The sequence below is a fragment of the Symphalangus syndactylus genome, chromosome 7 (assembly GCF_028878055.3).
Source record: "Symphalangus syndactylus isolate Jambi chromosome 7, NHGRI_mSymSyn1-v2.1_pri, whole genome shotgun sequence".
Taxonomy (NCBI): domain Eukaryota; kingdom Metazoa; phylum Chordata; class Mammalia; order Primates; family Hylobatidae; genus Symphalangus; species Symphalangus syndactylus.
The window spans coordinates 35,888,447-35,906,666 of record NC_072429.2 but is presented as its reverse complement, the minus strand read 5'-3'; the positions used below and the strand labels follow the sequence as shown (position 1 = coordinate 35,906,666).

The 18,220-nt window shown below is 37.1% G+C and overlaps 2 protein-coding genes across 7 annotated transcripts in view; one reads left to right on the top strand and one right to left on the bottom strand.

The window, feature by feature from the left end:
• IRGM (immunity related GTPase M) overlaps positions 1-13,528 on the top strand; it is an 85,839-nt gene extending 72,311 nt beyond the window's left edge. For 3 of the 6 annotated variants that reach the window (XM_063642688.1, XM_055285603.2, XM_063642690.1), the window contains 2 exons: positions 5,565-5,661; positions 13,373-13,528. In XM_063642688.1, coding sequence (XP_063498758.1) covers positions 5,565-5,602 — 38 coding nt within the window. In that variant the 3' untranslated portion in view covers positions 5,603-5,661; positions 13,373-13,528. Of the gene's footprint in view, positions 1-5,564; positions 5,662-9,293; positions 9,600-11,510; positions 11,548-13,372 lie in introns of those variants that run through there. The other 3 variants (XR_010121679.1, XM_063642689.1, XR_010121680.1) reach the window with 2 other exon arrangements.
• On the bottom strand, positions 6,865-17,791 carry ZNF300 (zinc finger protein 300). Its single transcript, XM_055285602.2, has 6 exons — positions 17,479-17,791; positions 16,635-16,750; positions 15,915-15,958; positions 10,904-11,030; positions 10,535-10,661; positions 6,865-9,435 (listed from the first exon to the last, which is right to left on the bottom strand). Exons 2-6 carry the CDS (start codon positions 16,666-16,668, stop codon positions 7,890-7,892), a joined length of 1,878 nt encoding a protein of 625 aa, XP_055141577.1. The 5' UTR covers positions 16,669-16,750; positions 17,479-17,791; the 3' UTR covers positions 6,865-7,889.
• Between the last annotated feature and the right edge of the window lie 429 nt (positions 17,792-18,220).

The following is an 18,220-nucleotide window of genomic DNA, read 5'->3' as shown; positions in this document are numbered from 1 at the left end:
CATGTGCACAATATGCAGGTTTGTTACATATGTATACATGTGCCATGTTGATTTCCTGCACCCATTAACTCGTCATTTAGCATTAGGTATATCTCCTGATGCTGTCCCTCCCCCCTCCCCCAACCCCACAACAGTCCCCGGAGTATGATGTTCCCCTTCCTGTGTCCATGAGTTCTCATTGTTCAATTCCCACCTATGAGTGAGAACATGCGGTGTTTGGTTTTTTGTCCTCGCGATAGTTTACTGAGAATGATCTTTTCCAGTTTCATCCATGTCCCTACAAAGGACATGAACTCATCATTTTTTATGGCTGCATAGTATTCCATGGTGTATATGTGCCACATTTTCTTAATCGAGTCTATTGTTGTTGGACATTTGGGTTGGTTCCAACTCTTTGCTATTGTGAATAGTGCCGCAATAAACATACGTGTGCATGTGTCTTTATAGCAGCATGATTTATAGTCCTTTGGGTATATACCCAGTAATGGGATGGCTGGGTCAAATGGTATTTCTAGTTCTAGATCCCTGAGGAATCGCCACACTGACTTCCACAATGGTTGAACTAGTTTACGGTCCCACCAATAGTGTAAAAGTGTTCCTATTTCTCCACATCCTCTCCAGCACCTGTTGTTTCCTGATTTTTTTAATGATGGCCATTCTAACTGGGGTGAGACGGTATCTCACTGTGGTTTTGATTTGCATTTCTCTGATGGCCAGTGATGATGAGCATTTTTTCATGTGCTTTTTGGCTGCATAAATGTCTTCTTTTGAGAAGTGTCTGTTCATGTCCTTTGCCCACTTTTTGATGGGGTTGTTTTTTTCTTGTAAATTTGTTTGAGTTCATTGTAGATTCTGGATATTAGCCCTTTGTCAGATGAGTAGGTTGCAAAAATTTTCTCCCATTCTGTAGGTTGCCTGTTCACTCTGATGGTAGTTTCTTTTGATGTGCAGAAGCTCTTTAGTTTAATTAGATCCCATTTGTCAATTTTGGCTTTTGTTGCCATTGCTTTTGGTGTTTTAGACATGAAGTCCTTGCCCACGCCTATGTCCTGAATGGTATTGCCTAGGTTTTCTTGTAGGATTTTAATGGTTTTAGGTCTAACATATAAGTCTTTAATCCATCTGGAATTAATTTTTGTATAAGGTGTAAGGAAGGGATCCAGTTGCAGCTTTCTACATATGGCTAGCCAGTTTTCCCAGCACCATTTATTAAATAGGGAATCCTTTCCCCATTTCTTGTTTTTGTCAGGTTTGTCAAAGATCAGATAGTTGTAGATATGCAGCATCATTTCTGAGGGCTCTGTTCTGTTCCATTGATCTATGTCTCTGTTGTGGTACCAGTACCGTGCTGTTTTGGTTACTGCAGCCTTGTAGTATAGTTTGAAGTCAGGTAGCGTGATGCCTCCAGCTTTGTTCTTTTGGCTTAGGATTGACTTGGCAATGCAGGCTCTTTTTTGGTTCCATATGAACTTTAAAGTATTTTTTTCCAATTCTGTGAAGAAAGTCATTGGTAGCTTGATGGGGATGGCATTGAATCTATAAATTACCTTGGGCAGTATGGCCATTTTCACGATATTGATTCTTCCAACCCATGAGCATGGAATGTTCTTCCATTTGTTTGTATCCTCTTTTATTTCATTGAGCAGTGGTTTGTAGTTCTCCTTGAAGAGGTCCTTCACATCCCTTGTAAGTTGGATTCCTAGGTATTTTATTCTCTTTGAAGCAATTGTGAATGGGAGTTCACTCATGATTTGGCTCTCTGTTTGTCTGTGATTGGTGTACAAGAATGCTTGTGATTTTTGTACATTGATTTTGTATCCTGAGACTTTGCTGAAGTTGCTAATCAGCTTAAGGAGATTTTGGGATGAGACAATGGGGTTTTCTAGATATACAATCATGTCATCTGTTCACTTCCTTTTTATCTGTTGAAGAAGTTAGTTCCTTTTTAGATGATTTTTGTCAAATACTTTTTTCATCTTTTGAGATAATATGGTTTCCCTTTTTGTTTGCTAATGTGATTACATTGATTAATTTTCAAATGTTAATGTAACCTTGCATTTCTGAGAGAAAACCTACTTGGGTCTTGATGTATTATCCTTTTTATATAATGTGACATTATTTTTTAGACTTTTGCATCAATATTTATAAGGGATATTGGTCTGTAGTTTTATTTTCTTATAACATCTTCTGTTTTTGTATCATGGTGATGCTGACCTAATATAATGAATTGGGAACTATCCCTTCCTCTTCAATTTTGTGGAAAAGCTTGTCTAGAATTCGAATTGTTGCCTCTTTAAATATTGTTTGGTTTGAGGCAGTTCACCAGTCAAGGTCTATGATCCTGAATTTGATAAGGTTTTACACTACAAGTTGAATTTTAAAAATTGATATAGGACTATTTATGTTAATATCTATTTCTTCTCAAGTGAGCTGTGGTAGCTTGTATCTTTCAAAGGATTTGTCCACTTCATCTCTTATCAAGTTTATTGGTATTAAGATGTTCATAATCTTCCCTTATTATTTTTTTGGATGTCTGTAAAGTCTGTAGTAATGTCACTTCTCTTATTTCTGATTTGAATAATTGTGTCCTCTTTTTCCTGAGTCTGACATATCTATCTTCTCAAAAAGCCAGATTTTGATGTATTTTTTTTCTATTCAATTTATGCTTTGAACAGATCATTCTGTTGTTTATAATGCATTTCATTTTTTCCTGCTCCTATCTTAAGGTGGAAACTGATTCATTGGTTGAGACTTTTCTTCTTTTCTAATGGATTCGTTTAGCACTTTAAATTTCTCTTTAAGAACTACTTTAGTGACATTTCACAAATGTTGATATGTTGTGTTTTTATTTTCATTAAGTTCAAAATGCTTCATTTCCATTTTGATTCATTCTTTGACCAATGGGTTATTTAGAAGTGTGTTTAGTTTCCATATATTTGGTATTTTCCAGATACTTTCATGTTACTTATTTCTAATGTAATTGAGTTCTAATGAACTAAATTAGAATCACATGAGAATGAATCACCTTACCTTTTACATTTATTGCTCTGTCTTGGTAAATGTTTTACATGGACTTAAAAATGTGTATTGTAGGCCGGGCGCGGTGGCTCAAGCTTGTAATCCCAGCACTTTGGGAGGCCGAGGCGGGCGGATCACAAGGTCAGGAGATCGAGACCACGGTGAAACCCTGTCTCTACTAAAAAATACAAAAAATTAGCCGGGCGCGGTGGCGAGCGCCTGTAGTCCCAGCTACTCGGAGGCTGAGGCAGGAGAATGGCGTGAACCCGGGAGGCGGAGCTTGCAGTGAGCCGAGATTGCGCCATTGCACTCCAGCCCGGGCGACAGAGCGAGACTCTGTCTCAAAAAAAAAAAAAAAATGTGTATTGTACCATTTTGGGGTGGGATGTTCTACAAATGTCAACTAGGTCAAATTGGTTGATTTTGCTGTTCAAATCTACCTACTATAACCTTACTAATTATCTTCTCATTCTCTCAATTAGTGAGAATGTATTAAAATTTCTAACTGTAATTGTGGATTTTTCCTTTGAAGTTTTATTAGTTACTGCTTCATGTATGGTGAATCTCTGCTATTAAGTGCATAAGTGTTTAGGATTATGTTCTCATGATAAACTGATTCCTTTATCACTATGAACTGGTCTTTTAAAAATCTGTTAGTTATTATTTATCCTGAAATATATTTTATCTGATATTAATATAGGCCCTCCAGATTTCTTTTGTGTTATCATGGTATGTCTTTTTTCCATTCTTTTACTTTAAACCCATTTGTGTCTTTACATTTAAAGTATGTTTCTTGTAGGCAGCATATAGTCTCTGCGTTTTTATCTAATATGACAATCTCTTCCCCTAATTGGTATCTTTAGATCATTTATGTTTAATCTGAGTATTTATATCATTAGATTAAGACTATCATTTTGTTTTCTGTTTGTTCTGTTTTTTTGTTCTCTTTTTCTACCTTGTTTTGGATTATTTGTTATGATTACTTCTTTCTTTTTGGATTTAAGCTATAACTCTGTTTTGTTATTTTAGTGGTTTGTTTAGCATTTGTACTACACATTTTTAGCTTATCCCAATCTACTGCCAAGTTATATTGTGCCACTTCATGTATAGTAAAAGAGACAATATGAACATGACCATGTTTTGCCAGATGACCACGTATCCATTCCAATGACAGGCACTGATTTTGGTCTGTCTCTGGCAGCTGTAATTGTGTATGGTATGGCACTTTTCAGGCAGCCATATCCATGAACATGCTGAGATTTTCCATAGATGTGGAATTTCAAAGCAGTGTTAGACATTAAATCAAGCTTCCTGTTGGTCTTCTCAACAACAAAATCCAGGGCCAGGATCTTTAAATTTTTTGGCAAACTAGCAAAAAAGAGTATCATCAACCAGGACACAACTCCCAAGGGACTAAATTTCTATACTTTCCAATCCTAGAGGGTCAAAGCTCAGGGCATTCACTGAATATTTAGCATCAATCACATCCCCAATGTTCTGCAGATAAGAATCCTCATAACTCGTTTAAAGATCCAACATGATTATCATAGGTCTGTATTCCCAATAAACTATCTGTCAGGATGTATAAGACGTCATTTTTGAACACTAAAACATAAGGATTAAGATTCAATTTTTGATTAAATGGTGACTTAAATGTTTCTATGTTTTTTTTTTCAATATTAAAGTTTGGCTAAATAATAGGTGCATCTGCATGCAAGCATCATGTATCATGAACCAATTCAGAAAATGGTGTGGAAGATAATTTTGTTAATTACAGAAGGGAAAGGGAGGCAGGAGAGGCAGCATAACATAATTGTTAAGTGTGTAGACTCTAGAATCAGAATACCTGAGTTTTAATTAATCTCTCCAAATTATTTAGATATTTTGCAAAACCTGCTTATTAGGTCTACTAAATATTTTGTGCAGTTTTTGAGATCTTCTACATAGAAAGATATGTTGTCTACAAATAATAACACTTTTATTTCTTCCTTTCCAGGTTGCAGGCCCACTCCCTACTTTGCTTTGCTTATTGCACTGGCTAAATTTGCCAGTATAATGTTAACTAGAGTCAAGTAAATATTCTTGCCTTTCTCCAGCCATTAAATATGATGTTAACTGTAGGTTTTTTTATCTATGCCCTTTAACTATTTGAGGAGGCTGCCCTTTATTCCCAGTTTACTTAAAGGTTTATTATTTTTTTCAATCTACATTTTTTTGAGAAAGGGTTTCATTCTGTCACCCAGGCTGGAGTGCAGTGGTGCAATCACTGTAGCCTTGAGCTCCTGGGGTCAAGGTGTCCTCCCACCTTGTTCTCCTAAAGTATGGGGATTACAGACGTGAGCCATAATTTTTTTGTTTTGTTGTTCCAATTTTGTGTGTTTTCCTATTTCTTCATCTTCTCTTACTTTTATCATGTCCTTTTTACTTTTTTGGAGTTAGATCACAGTGCTTTTTTATTCTAACCTATTGAGACTGTTGCTTAGGTATTTTCAGGCTTTCTTTTTGCCTGATCTATACTTACTGCTATATATTGTCCTCTTTTACAGGTTTAGGCAGAATAAATTTTGTGAATGGTATGCAGTAAATTTGTTTTTTCTATGTTTTACCCATTTGGATAACTGAGCCAGAGGCATTATTGAAAAGGTGAGTTTCCTCCCATTGTTCTAGAATGTCAACTTTGTCATAATTCAAGTGTCTACAGGTAATTATCAGTTTTCAGATTCTCTTTTACCATTGATCTACATGATTACTTGTGTAATACCACATTGCCTTAATTACCACTGTTTTATAAGAAGTCTAATAAGTTATCCAAATTTGTTCTTCAAAAGTGTCTTAGCTACTCTTGCCTTGGAGCATTTCTGTATATAATTTTAGAACCAAATTATAAGATTTTTATAAAAAAGGTTGTTGAGGTGTTTATATAAGGTTCATTGACTATTGTGAAAAACTAGTGTAATTTTGTTGAGGAGTGAAGAATATGACTAATCACACGTATTAGACACACTGTCGGGGCAACCATAGGATGCACAGATTAAAAAATATATAAAGAACAGACCATCAGAGTAAGCCTGATAAAAGAATTATGCAAAACAGGACATCAGAGTAAGCTCAATGTAACTATTGATGAAAACTGGGTATCTGCCATTTACCAATAGAGGGGAAGCTTAGTTCCACACAACTGTAGCTTTGGTTCCATATAAATAGAGCTAAAAATCCACTGGTTTTATAGCCATGTGATAGCTACCCACATGCTATATAGCATTTTTATTTCTGTTATTGAACAATAAAATTAGCAGATCTGTTTTATGAATGGGCTTGCTCTTCTGGATTTCTCTTTTCCCACCCCAACAATATATACATCAACTGGGATGTAGGGGGAATGACATCTTTAATATTGAGTTCCCACATCCCTGTCCAGTGAATGGCATCTTTAATACTCAGTTCCCACATCCCTATCCAGTGTGCCCTCTACTCTACAGTTGTTCTCAACTAGAGGAGCCCCATGTTTTCACAACAGTTTAGCCAAGCAGGAAGGGGATCAAGTGGATAGGAAATCAAGCAGGAAATATGTGCAGATGCTGTGTTTATCACACAGGTATTCTCATTCTTGCCAAGTATGCTCTCCTGCAGGTCACTTCCAGCAAGGGTGCTCATCTAAAAATGCTTATGGGGGAATGGATGGAATGACAGAAAGTATAGTAGGTGATATCTTAGAGGCCTCCAGTTCTCAAGGCTATGCAGGCATTACTTCTCACCCCAAGAGTTTTACCCTGTAAGTTTTCAGGGAAAACAGTTGGGGCTTCAGGGAAAGGATCACAAAGAAGTGAAGAGACATTAGGCAGGGTCTTTATGTGCAATCACCATGGTTTATAGAAGTATATGAAAATAATAAATGCAAGTATTAAAAAACATAACCTTAACATAGCAAAAATAAGGCCACCAGGATCAGAAGACAGTAAAATGAGCCACTTATAGGGATAGGCAATCAAAAGCAGAGTGTCCAGAGGGAAAAGCAAGTTCAGACATGGTTTTTACACATTAGTCTTAACATCTAATGCTTCAAGATAGAGAGTAAAGATTTAAAAAGTACTAATATTAACTGAAAATGAGCTCTGCATTGTGTTTGTACTTATTGATAAAAAATACTCAGATAGGGGAAGTATGTTTGCCTAAAGTCACACAATCTGTGAGGCACTGAGCCAGGATTAAACCCAAGACCATCTGGCCTCAGTGCCAATGGTTTTCAGCTCCAAGTTCCCAGTTGGGAAGAGTAAAAGGGAGACCTGCTCAAAATGCATCAATCTCAAGGTCCTTCCAGAGATGCAGGTCAACCTATATGCTTGAGATGGGAAAATGCATACTGATCAACTTTACTGAATCTGATCAACCTATCATTCCATTTTTTGTACAAGAACTTTACATGTTGCTTTAGGGGTCCTGCTCAAGCTCCTTCTTAAAATAGTGTATAGGTTTTATTTTGTTGTTTACTCAAGCTTTCTTCCATGTCTTTTATAGAAAAATTACTTTATGGCCATAATTATGACAAGCTAATATTAGCAGTTTCACAATGGCTGATTATCATTATGTAGTATAAGGAATATGCAACTTGACAATATTCTGTATGCTTAACTTGCTGTGCTGATCACTGAGTTCATAACTTTAAAAGCTTTACATGCCATATTAAAAATGTTCATTTATATAACTATTTTCCATCATCTTTGCTGGAAAAGTTAGGCATCACCAAACTAGAAACAAATTCCCTTAAAAATTTTTATCTATTGGGATGTTGTCCCCAAGCTTATCAAATTAATTGGGTTTCTAGTAATTATTAAGGCTTGAGCTAATACTAAGGCTTTTCTGTGGCCAGTTCATTATGATTTTACCACTGTGTGAATTCTCTGGTGTACAGTTAGTTGTGACTTCTGGATGAAGGCCTTCCCACATATAGCACACTGATAGGGTCTTTCCCCAGTATGAATCCTCTGATGTAAAACAAGGTCTGACTTCTGAGAAAAGGCCTTTCCACATTCAGCACATATGTAAGGTTTCTCTCCTGTATGAATTCGTTGGTGTCCCGGAAGGTGGGACTTCTGAGAGAAGGCTTTCCCACATTCAGTACATATATAAGGTTTTTCTCCTGTGTGAATTCTCTGATGTCCAATCAGATGTGACTTCTGGCAGAAGGCTTTGCCACATTCACTACATTTATAGGGTTTTTCTCCAGTATGTGTTCTCTGATGTATGATGAGCTGTGACTTGCGGGAGAATGTCTTTCCACATTCAGTACATTCATAAGGTTTTTCCCCAGTATGAACTAACTGATGTGTAATGAGTTCTGTCTTCCTGCTGAAGGCTTCCTCACATTGAGCACATTTGTAGGGTTTCTCACCAGTGTGAATTCTTTTATGTATAATGAGGTGGGACTTCTCACAGAAGGCTTTCCCACATTCAGTACACTCATATGGTTTCTCTCCAGTATGAGCTCTGTGGTGTATAATCAGCTGTGACTTCTGGGAAAAGGCCTTCCCACACTCTCTACATTCATATGGTTTTTCCCCAGTATGTATTCTCTGATGTATAATGAGGGGTGATTTCTGGGAGAAGGCTTTCCCACATTCACTACATTCATAGGGTTTTTCCCCAGTGTGAACTCTCTGATGTATAATAAGGGATGATTTCTGAGAGAAGGCTTTTCCACATTCAGAACAATCATAAGGTTTCTCCCCAGTATGAGTTCTCTGATGTACAACAAGATGAAACTTCTCACTGAAGGCTTTTCCGCATGCACCACAATCATATGGTTTCTTTCCAGTATGAATTCTTTGATGTACAATGAGTTGTGACTTCTTAGCAAAGGCTTTTCCACATGTAACGCATACACAGCTTTTCTCTTTAGTTTCCACATTCTGATATTGAATAAGGGATTGTGTATTTCTAAAAACGTTTCCACACTGATTATCATCAAAAGGTATTACTCCATTGTGAATCTTCTCAAGATTAGAATTGGGCTCACTCTGGCTAGATGATTTTCCACCTCCAAAACTCTGATCAGGTTTTTTTCTTGAATTGCTCTTATAACAACTTGGTAGGTCAACATTTGGTTTTAAGTTCTTTTTAAATGCATCATATTTATGGAATCTCTGTATTGATGTATCAGTTTCTATGCACTCTTGAAATATTTTCCCCAATGGATTATATTTATGCCCTGATGCCTCAGTCACTGTTTTGCTGTTAACAAATGTGACCTGCCTGAAGAGTTTGTCTTGATTATCTAGAAATCTCTGCAGCTGACCATCACCTTGACAGACTTTTAAAATGGAGCACAATGAACCATCCCTTGTGACTCCTTTCAATATCTTATGATGGAAGGAAACTGTCCCCAAAATACAGGACTGGGAGTTGTGAAGCTTACTCTTCCTGTCTAAAAGAAGAAAAGATACAATTTAAGAGTCATCACAAGAGTCAATTAACAGAGGGTAAAGAAGTAGAACAAATGGATGATCCAACATGGTAGATGAATTCACAAAAGAAGGATGGAAACAGGTCATCTCAGAAGACAGTACAGTAGATAGTGTTATCAGGTGAATAGATAGACAAGAATGTTATACAGAAATAATCATGTAAAAACTAAACTTAAAAGAGATGAAAAAGTGGGGTCTCATCACTAATTTTTTATTATTCTTCTAGAATATTTCACTTCTGCTTTCTGAATAGAAACCCCTTTTCATCTTTTAATTTCATTTATATTATAAACCATGTGCTACACATTCTTATTCTACCATCACTCTAAAGAAACAAGGTATCTTCTATAGGCAAAATAACTCTCCTCCATCTATTTTCCTAACAACTAACACAAATAATAGATCCAATATCCTGCTACAGATTCAGTATCAGAGTCAAACTGAGAATACAGATGTAAATTCCACTACTCCCAATAAACTACTTTCTATACATGTCAAGTAAAACTAGTAAAGTTCTCCCAGAAAAGCTGTATCTTCCTGACCCTAAGGTTTTTGTTCATATACTCTCTCTCCAACACTGTTTGCTTGCCTTCACCCTCCTTCAGCCTCATCAGCATTTATGTCATTCAGAGCAGTTACAGTTGCATGCTCTGAAAAATGTTTCTCAAATACTCTCACATCTCTTTAGACTCTAATTTTCTCTGAACTTTCAAAACAGTAACTGTATTTGACATTTAATTTAATACAGTCATTTATCTGGGAATATTGCCTTTTAAAGTACAGCTTATGTTCTTGAAAGGAATTTATCTTCTATTGCCTTTAAAACCCTTTCAGGAAAGACAATAAATATAAATATATATATATATATATATATATACACACACACATGAGACAGGAACAACAAAAAATAGAACTCTGAAAGGCTTCACAATTGCTTGTTGAGTGACTACTAAATTCTCAGCATAGAAGCAAAGAATAGGAGATTTCAATAAGGATAGAAACATAAACCTCAGGCACCAATCAATTAAAAAAACACACATAAATTGATATTTCACTTCCCTTGTCTCCCATCTGTCTGATATTCATCTGGATAGATCCAATTTGATATGTCTCCCTTTATGATCCATGGCTCTTCTCCTTGTTCCAACTTGGAGATGACATCTGGTTTGGAAACTGGATACCCTATTAAACAGAAATCACAAAGAATTGAGATTGACTGCACTGAAGGAAAAAAGAAGGTGCAGTTTCAGATGGTCTACATTGAAGCTGTCCAGTTAGCCTTCAACAAAGGCATAACCTCCATTTGCAAAGGTATGAAGGTCATAAAAGTCATGACATACATCAGGAACAATCTCATCACAGCAACTGGTAAGGAAAGACACTTGATTGGACAACTCTGAGTTATTCAGGGAAGCCATCCTTACCCATTGAGACCAGGTGGCTGTAGTTCTCCAGCATCACATCCCTGTACAGGGTCCTCTGAGAAGGGTCAAGTTGCTGCCACTCCTCCTGGGTGAAATCCACAGCCACATCCTTGAATGATACTAACCCCTGTAATAGTAAATTCCTGTTCAATCTGAAATGATTATTCTCATAGTTTCTACTATAATGTGCACAACTACACCCACGCCTAGTTTTGTATCATAGTTTTTGGGAAAAATAAAATAAAATCCTGTTTTTAGCAAGCAGAGCCAGGCAATATGAGGAGAAAAAAAGAGGTAAACCATAAAATGCCTACCTAATACATATAGTAATTTCATACATTTTAAAGGTAGCACCCAAATAACTGGGAGGAAGATGGATTATTGGATGAATAGTTTTGAAACAATGAATAGTAAACAGGAAAATAATAATGTTGAAGAAATATTATGGGTTGAGTTGTATCTCCTGAATATTTATATGTTGAAGTCCTAACCCCCAGTACTTCAAAATGTGGTATGACTTGGAAACAGGGTCATTGCAGATATACCTAGCTATATGAGGTATTTAGGGTGAAACTGAATCCAATATGATCTGTGTCCTTATCCAAAGGGGGAAATTTGAACACAAAGACATGCATAGAGGGAAGATAATGCAAAGAGAAAAAAGAAGATAGTTACAAAGAAGCCAAGGAGAGCGGCACGAAACAAATATATCCCTCACAGTCCTGAAGAAGAACAACCTTGATTTTGGACTTCTAGCCTCCAGAACTATGAGACTAAATTTCTATTGTTTAAGCCACCCAGTTTGTGGTACTTTGTCATAGCAATCCTAGCAAACCAATACACTATATAATACCTGGGAAAAAGAATAAATTCTGATGGGATAAAAATTTAAACTCTAAAAAGTACTAAAGGCCATAAAAGTAACAAAATAAGACACAGGAGAATTTTAATTAATGATTATAGAGCAGAAATGCCCTTTGTAAGTACATTTTTTTTAAAAAAGAAAAGCTACATTTAGAGAATCATAGAATGTCAGAGCTCTAGAAGATCATTAATCTAATCTCTTTATTTCATAGGAAAATGATGTTAGCTTCCCCCAAATTTAATAGCTTTCTTATATACATACAATAGTTAGTAATAGAATGAATATACCAATTACAGTAGCAACAAAAAATAAGGAATCCTGAATGATAAACTCAACAAAAATGTGCAGAAAACATTAATGAAGAAACCAACAACAAATTAGTGACATAACATCAAAAAAGAATTGGCCGGGCACGGTGGCTCACGCTTGTAATCCCAGCACTTTGGGAGGCCGAGGCGGGCGGATCACGAGGTCAGGAGATCGAGACCACGGTGAAACCCTGTCTCTACTAAAAATACAAAAAATTAGCCGGGCGCGGTGGCGGGCGCCTGTAGTCCCAGCTACTCGGAGAGGCTGAGGCAGGAGAATGGCGTGAACCCGGGAGGCGGAGCTTGCAGTGAGCCGAGATGGCGCCACTGCACTCTAGCCTGGGCGACAGAGCAAGACTCCGTCTCAAAAAAAAAAAAAAAAAAAAAAAAAAAGAATTTGGGTAAGAGTAGAGTTATAAAATGTTTCTGGAGGGAAAATTGACTATTTTAATTATGTCACCATTATCCTCACAATAGCTGTTAACTAATAGCAGAAACTAATCCAATAGTGATCTGTATTATTTTAAATAAATTGTTCAGACTTTTTCCCTAAATATTCCATAATAACCAAACACCACTTTCAGAATGAAAATGATTATTTCAAATGTCAACATTGCCTGCTTAAAAGCCTCCTTTGTTTTCTTCTTTGCTAACACAGTCTCATCTCAGTCATCTCAAATCTCAAGCTTTCTCTCATCCCACACCAATTCCATATTCACTCTGTCAAGCTGCAAACACTTAGTTGTCCGTAACAATACTGTTAATTTTCCTATTGTACGTATAAGAAAACTGAGGATTACAGTGGTTAAGTAAATACTTGCCAAGGATTACAAACTAAATATGTGATTGATGAACTCTCATATCTGCAAGATTTATTCTCACTCAGTAGTCTAGGTTTTTGACTACTACTGCAGTCCAAACTGCCTCCCTGATACTGTAAACATCATGATCTTTTATATTTTATCACTTCAATACCAACCTTAGTCGACCTTTCCATGAAGCACTCTCCATTTTAGTTTCCAAATTCTCAGCCTTCCTAAAATCACTCTGCCCTTTCTACTTTTACAAATGCTGCTTCCTGTCCTCAGCCTACTTTCCTCATGAGCCAAAGTTCAATAATCATTTAAGCCTATTACCTACTTCCTTAGAAATCTGGTTGTTCCCCCCTCTCTGCTATAACAGTACCTGCTCCCATGTCTGCTACAGAACTTTTATGTGTTAATGTTAGTTTCTACATCTCTTTACATCTCTGCCAATGTGTTAATGTTGGTTTCTACATCTCTTTTTTCTTTGCAGTCCTTCCAGAAGAAAACTATAAGTAAATCTGCTCAGGATATTCAACAGCTAGCCAGTGCATATGACACATACTGGGTACTTAAAAAACATTTGTTAAAAAGAAATGAATAATGATTATAAAGAAAAAATAAATTAAAACTCATGTTTAGTTAAAAACTGTTTTGTGTATTAGTCTACATTTATCTGAAGAAAAGTAACATAAGAAAGATAATAAATGTGGAATACAGAGGAAATCCATTCTGAGAGGTAAATTCATAGATGTTATCATTCTAACATTCTGATTTTGCTTTATTAATGATACCCAAATGCTTCAATATAACAAGTAGGTATAAATTTCTTAGTTTTGAGAAAAATATAGTATATAATCAGTGGAAAATTATACTTTTGTCAACTACAATTTTTACAGCTTGGGTCCCTGGGGAAATGGAAGTGCTATTAAGTGATGGAAAAAATGAAAGAGAAATAGGTGTTAGAGGCTGAAAAGGAGGATATGTGTAAAAACGACTTCACTTCTGGATGGTAGGGAACTAATATACAGCCCTCTTCCTGAAGGAAGAAGCATTTAATCAACTAATTACCCACAGCAGTTGGATTTACTGGGCTAAGTAAAAAATCCATTCTCCTTCAAAGCAGTGCTGTGTAACAGAAATATAAAGCTAACCAGATAGGTAAGTTTACATTTTCTAGGAACCACATTCAAAAAATTATTTTCAATAATACACATTTATTCCAATATATTACTCAAGATATCATTTCCACATGGGATCCTTAAAAACTACTAGTGAGTTTTGTGGAAATATAACTTTGAAATCTGGTATGTACTTAACACAACATATCTCAATTCAGACTAGCCAATTTCAAGTGTTCAGTAACCACATTTGGCTGATGGCTACTATATTAGTCCTCACGGCTCTAAAACAAAGCTACTGAAATCCAAAAACAAAAACAATTAAAAAATCTTTTTGCAATAGAACTCTAAACTCTACTGTAAAATATACACAAGGACTCCTAATGTAAAAGCTGATTTCAAGATTTGACAATGATAATCATAATGATGATGTGATAATAGCTGACACTTAAATATTTCAGTACAAACCATGCCCCAGTTATGGTTTTAAGCATGGTTTTTACTCAGTTCTCACAACAACCCTATGAGGATTATAATCTCTATCTGTAAGATGAAGAAACAATCCCAGGCAACCAGGCCACAAGGAAATATTATGCATCTGATAAAATAATAAAGGAGAATTCTATGTACTGATATGGAAAAAGATATTCTAAATGTACACAAAAGACCTTTATATTGGACAGTAAGTTAAAAATCAGGTTGCAGAACAAAATGTTTACTATAACATTCTTTTTCCAAAAGAAAAGCGCAAGAAAATAAGAGACATTCTCACACATTTGTACTTTTACATATAAACTGTTAATCACAGTTATATTCATATCAAAAAAGGTTTGGAAGGTTAGAAGCAATGGTTAACACTGATTATCCTGGGAGAAGGTGAGTTTAAGTTAAAAGGTCTCTTTGTTTTAAATTTTTATCTTTTATATAATTTTAAATGTTTACATGCCAATGCTGGCAGAAAGAAAAAATAATACAAACTTTTAAAAATGGGAGAGCAAAGAAGGAACAGCCTTGAACTTGACAGTAATCCTACAAATTCTGAAAGCACAGCAAAAGATATGCAGCATCAGGGACCTTTGCCCTCCAAAGATTTGCCAGATAAACATAATTTAAGAACGGCTTTTTTGAGAGAAGTACATAGTTTAGAAAAACATTCAAAATGTGCCTATCTTACATTAATGAATTTACCTGTGGATAAAGCTGGACAATAGGAAGCACCTGTAATCAATTTGTTCCTCAAAAGCAGGGGTCAACAAACTTTTTCAGTAAAGTTTACATTTTTGGCATTGCAGGCCATATGGTTTCTTTTGTAACTACTCAAGTCTGCCATTGTAGCTAGAAAAAAGCTATAGACAACATGTAAACAAACAGCATGGCTGTGCTCCAATAAAACTTTGTTTATAAAAACAGTTGGAGAATGGGATTTGGCCCATGGCAATAATTTGCCAACCCCCACTCAAGAATAAGGTTCAAGGAGTTTGGCTAGACATTATGATACATCCCCTCTAAAAAAGATCATTTTAAGACACCATTACAAGAAACCTACGGTGGCATTTAGCAAAGGAGTGTTGGTGAGAACACTGTGCACTCCACCTCCTAGAGTAAAAGCCAAAAAGAAATTTTTTTTAGTCTTATATGGCAAGAAACATTTTCTTACCATGGGAAATTTATCTTTCTCTTTAGGGAAATGCAAATCGTGTAACTCATGATGTCTGCAAGTAAGATTACAACAATTAGTACATTAATTTATAAAAATGGTTGCCAGCCAGGTTTTTTACATATTATCTAGCAACTCCTTCGAGGTCTTGATCTTTGTTGTTACCACCTTTCCCTTCATCCAGATTTTAGCTATCTTCACTTTCCATTTGATTGTATGAAAAACCAAAGAATAATTTTTTTTTTAAAGCAACTTACCTGGGACTTCATCATTTTTTGCTCTCTTCCAAAAGGCCAGATGACTGAAAAAGCAAAACTGGTGATCAGAATGTTTTTCATAGCCCAAACCCAGACTGCAGCTTTCACATTCACCAGTCTAGCAACAACTAACACCAGAAGTCAGGTAATTAATGGGCTACCCTGTGGGATAAGGTTGGTTAGCCTTACAGAAGGATCAGCAGGCACCATGTGGAGGAGGGATCATTCTTTACTCCTTGTACCTATAATATGATCACATAGAAGCTGACCAAGGTTTTATAATTGGATAGATGCGAAGATATGTTTCCAGTTGATTTACTAACAACTTACTGTTCCCCGTGGGAATCAGCAATTCTATTTATAGAAGATTTTCATGAGGCAATAATCATGGATAGCTATATAAGGATATAAGGGAAGATGGAGCTCCTTGGCAATAAGAATGGGAATGACCAAATGGAAAACTGAGGCATGTATTCCCTATTCCTAAAAAGAACCAGCAGCTGAATTCCAACAGTTTTCCAAGAACTCTCTCATATTTTCCCCCCAACTTAGAAAGCTCTTGCTAAATCAATGTGCATGAACTCAAAGGTTAATTTTAAGATGTTTTCTGTTTAAATTTTTATTGCTCTTTTCAACAGCGCTATTGTCTGTATACAAAAATGGTGATAGGTTGGAACCACTGGAAAAAAAAAGTATACCACAATGCAGTAAGGTAAATACCTGGTAAACTTTCCTCAGGCCCAGGACAAGTCATGCAGACAGAGCTGAACTATTTCAGAGGACGTGGGGGCTCCCATGACAGACAGATTATTTTATATGGGGGTATCAAAACAGATCTGGAAGGAAACAAAAGAAACAGTCATACTCATCTCTGGATATCCTGCAGATGCTCAATAAATGTCTCTTGAATAAAATATAAAATGATTTAAATGAACTTAGAAAGTGGAGGACTGAAATCAAACTTTTTATTATGATTCTATCAGTTTTGATTTGTTTGGTCTTGTTTTAAAATGACCATTTCTGATGGGGGTACCATCAGAAATGCTTAGTGGGCAATGGTAGACTAAGAAAAGATGTGAAAAGGGGTTGACCTTTAAGAACTCAAACAGTTGCCTATGAGCTGTGGAAATGTAACGTTAAGTAAAGGCCTTCCCCAGTAAAATGTGGCTGACCACCATGACACCGTGGCCCCATTACTGTCCCCATCTAAATCTCGGAATTCTCAGGCCTAGCAATTATATACCCTACTGAACTCCCCCATGTCCATCACATCACTGAACACATGGACGCCCCCAACATTTAGTCCATAGCCTCCCATCACTGATTTCTCAGAGTCCCCTAAATCACTGAACCCAGTTAAACTCATCAGTCAGTCCACCTGCACTCCATTCCTGACCTCATAGACACCCCCTCACCTCTCACTTCCCAGTTACTAATCACATCTTGGACTCCCACATAAATCCAACAGTAATCCAACCTACTTCCCCCACCAGTGATTTCATAAACGTCCTACCACTGACCCTCACGGGCTCCTCTCCTCCCATTACCAATCCCACAGACTCACCCTTCACTGCACACATCCCGCCTCTGACTCCCAGCTCGATTATCAGGTCCCAAAACCACCATCACCGCTTAATGGGAACCGCTGTCACATCCATATTGGCAAACTCTCCCGCTTCCTGTCCGCGAGCACCACACCGGGCTCCCGAGGCTGCGCCGTTCCGTACGGGGCGGTTTTGCCCGTTCCGCATCTTCAGAAGCTTTGTTCAGGAAGCAACATGGCTGCTCCCTGACGCTGTTTCCGCATGGGGCCGCCATCTTGAGAGCCCGGTCGTCTCCGTACTAGCGGAGGATTCGCCCAGTGCTGAGCCCGAGAGTGGGCTGTACCACCGCGGCAGCGAAGGGAGGGGAAGGCGAAGGAAAGAAGGCCTACGAAAGGAGCAGTAAGGTGCACACTTTTGCATAAAGATTTTACAAGGGGGATTTAAGAGGAAGTTGGAGTGAATCTTCCTCTATTGGAAGCATGCTTCTGACGAAAGGGGAGGAATTTTAGATGGTACCATGGACGTGTTTGTGAATGGTACAGCCCCATGCCGGGAGATTCGATTGCTGAGAGGGGAAGCGTGGAATGGTGCGGTCCTCTCCAGGGAGATTCCACTGTGGGAGAGGGACAAAATCTGGGGGCGAGGAGGGCTGAACAATCATTGTGTACTGTAATTATGCCAGTAACAACGGTAAGGAATCTTTATAAGGGAAATTGATATTGCAGTAATAAGTAATAAGAGGTCGACTGAAGGAAAAAGGGA

Excerpts from the sequence above, each read along its gene's own strand:
- ZNF300 (XM_055285602.2), bottom strand. The coding sequence starts at position 16,668 with ATGACTTGTCCTGGGCCTGAGGAAAGTTTACCAG. Across the intron at positions 11,031-15,914 it reads AAAAAATGATGAAGTCCCAG|GGGTTAGTATCATTCAAGGA; the intron begins GTAAGTTGCTTT and ends TTACTATTACAG. Across the intron at positions 9,436-10,534 it reads ACAGATGGGAGACAAGGGAA|GAAGAGTAAGCTTCACAACT; the intron begins GTGAAATATCAA and ends TCTTTTAGACAG.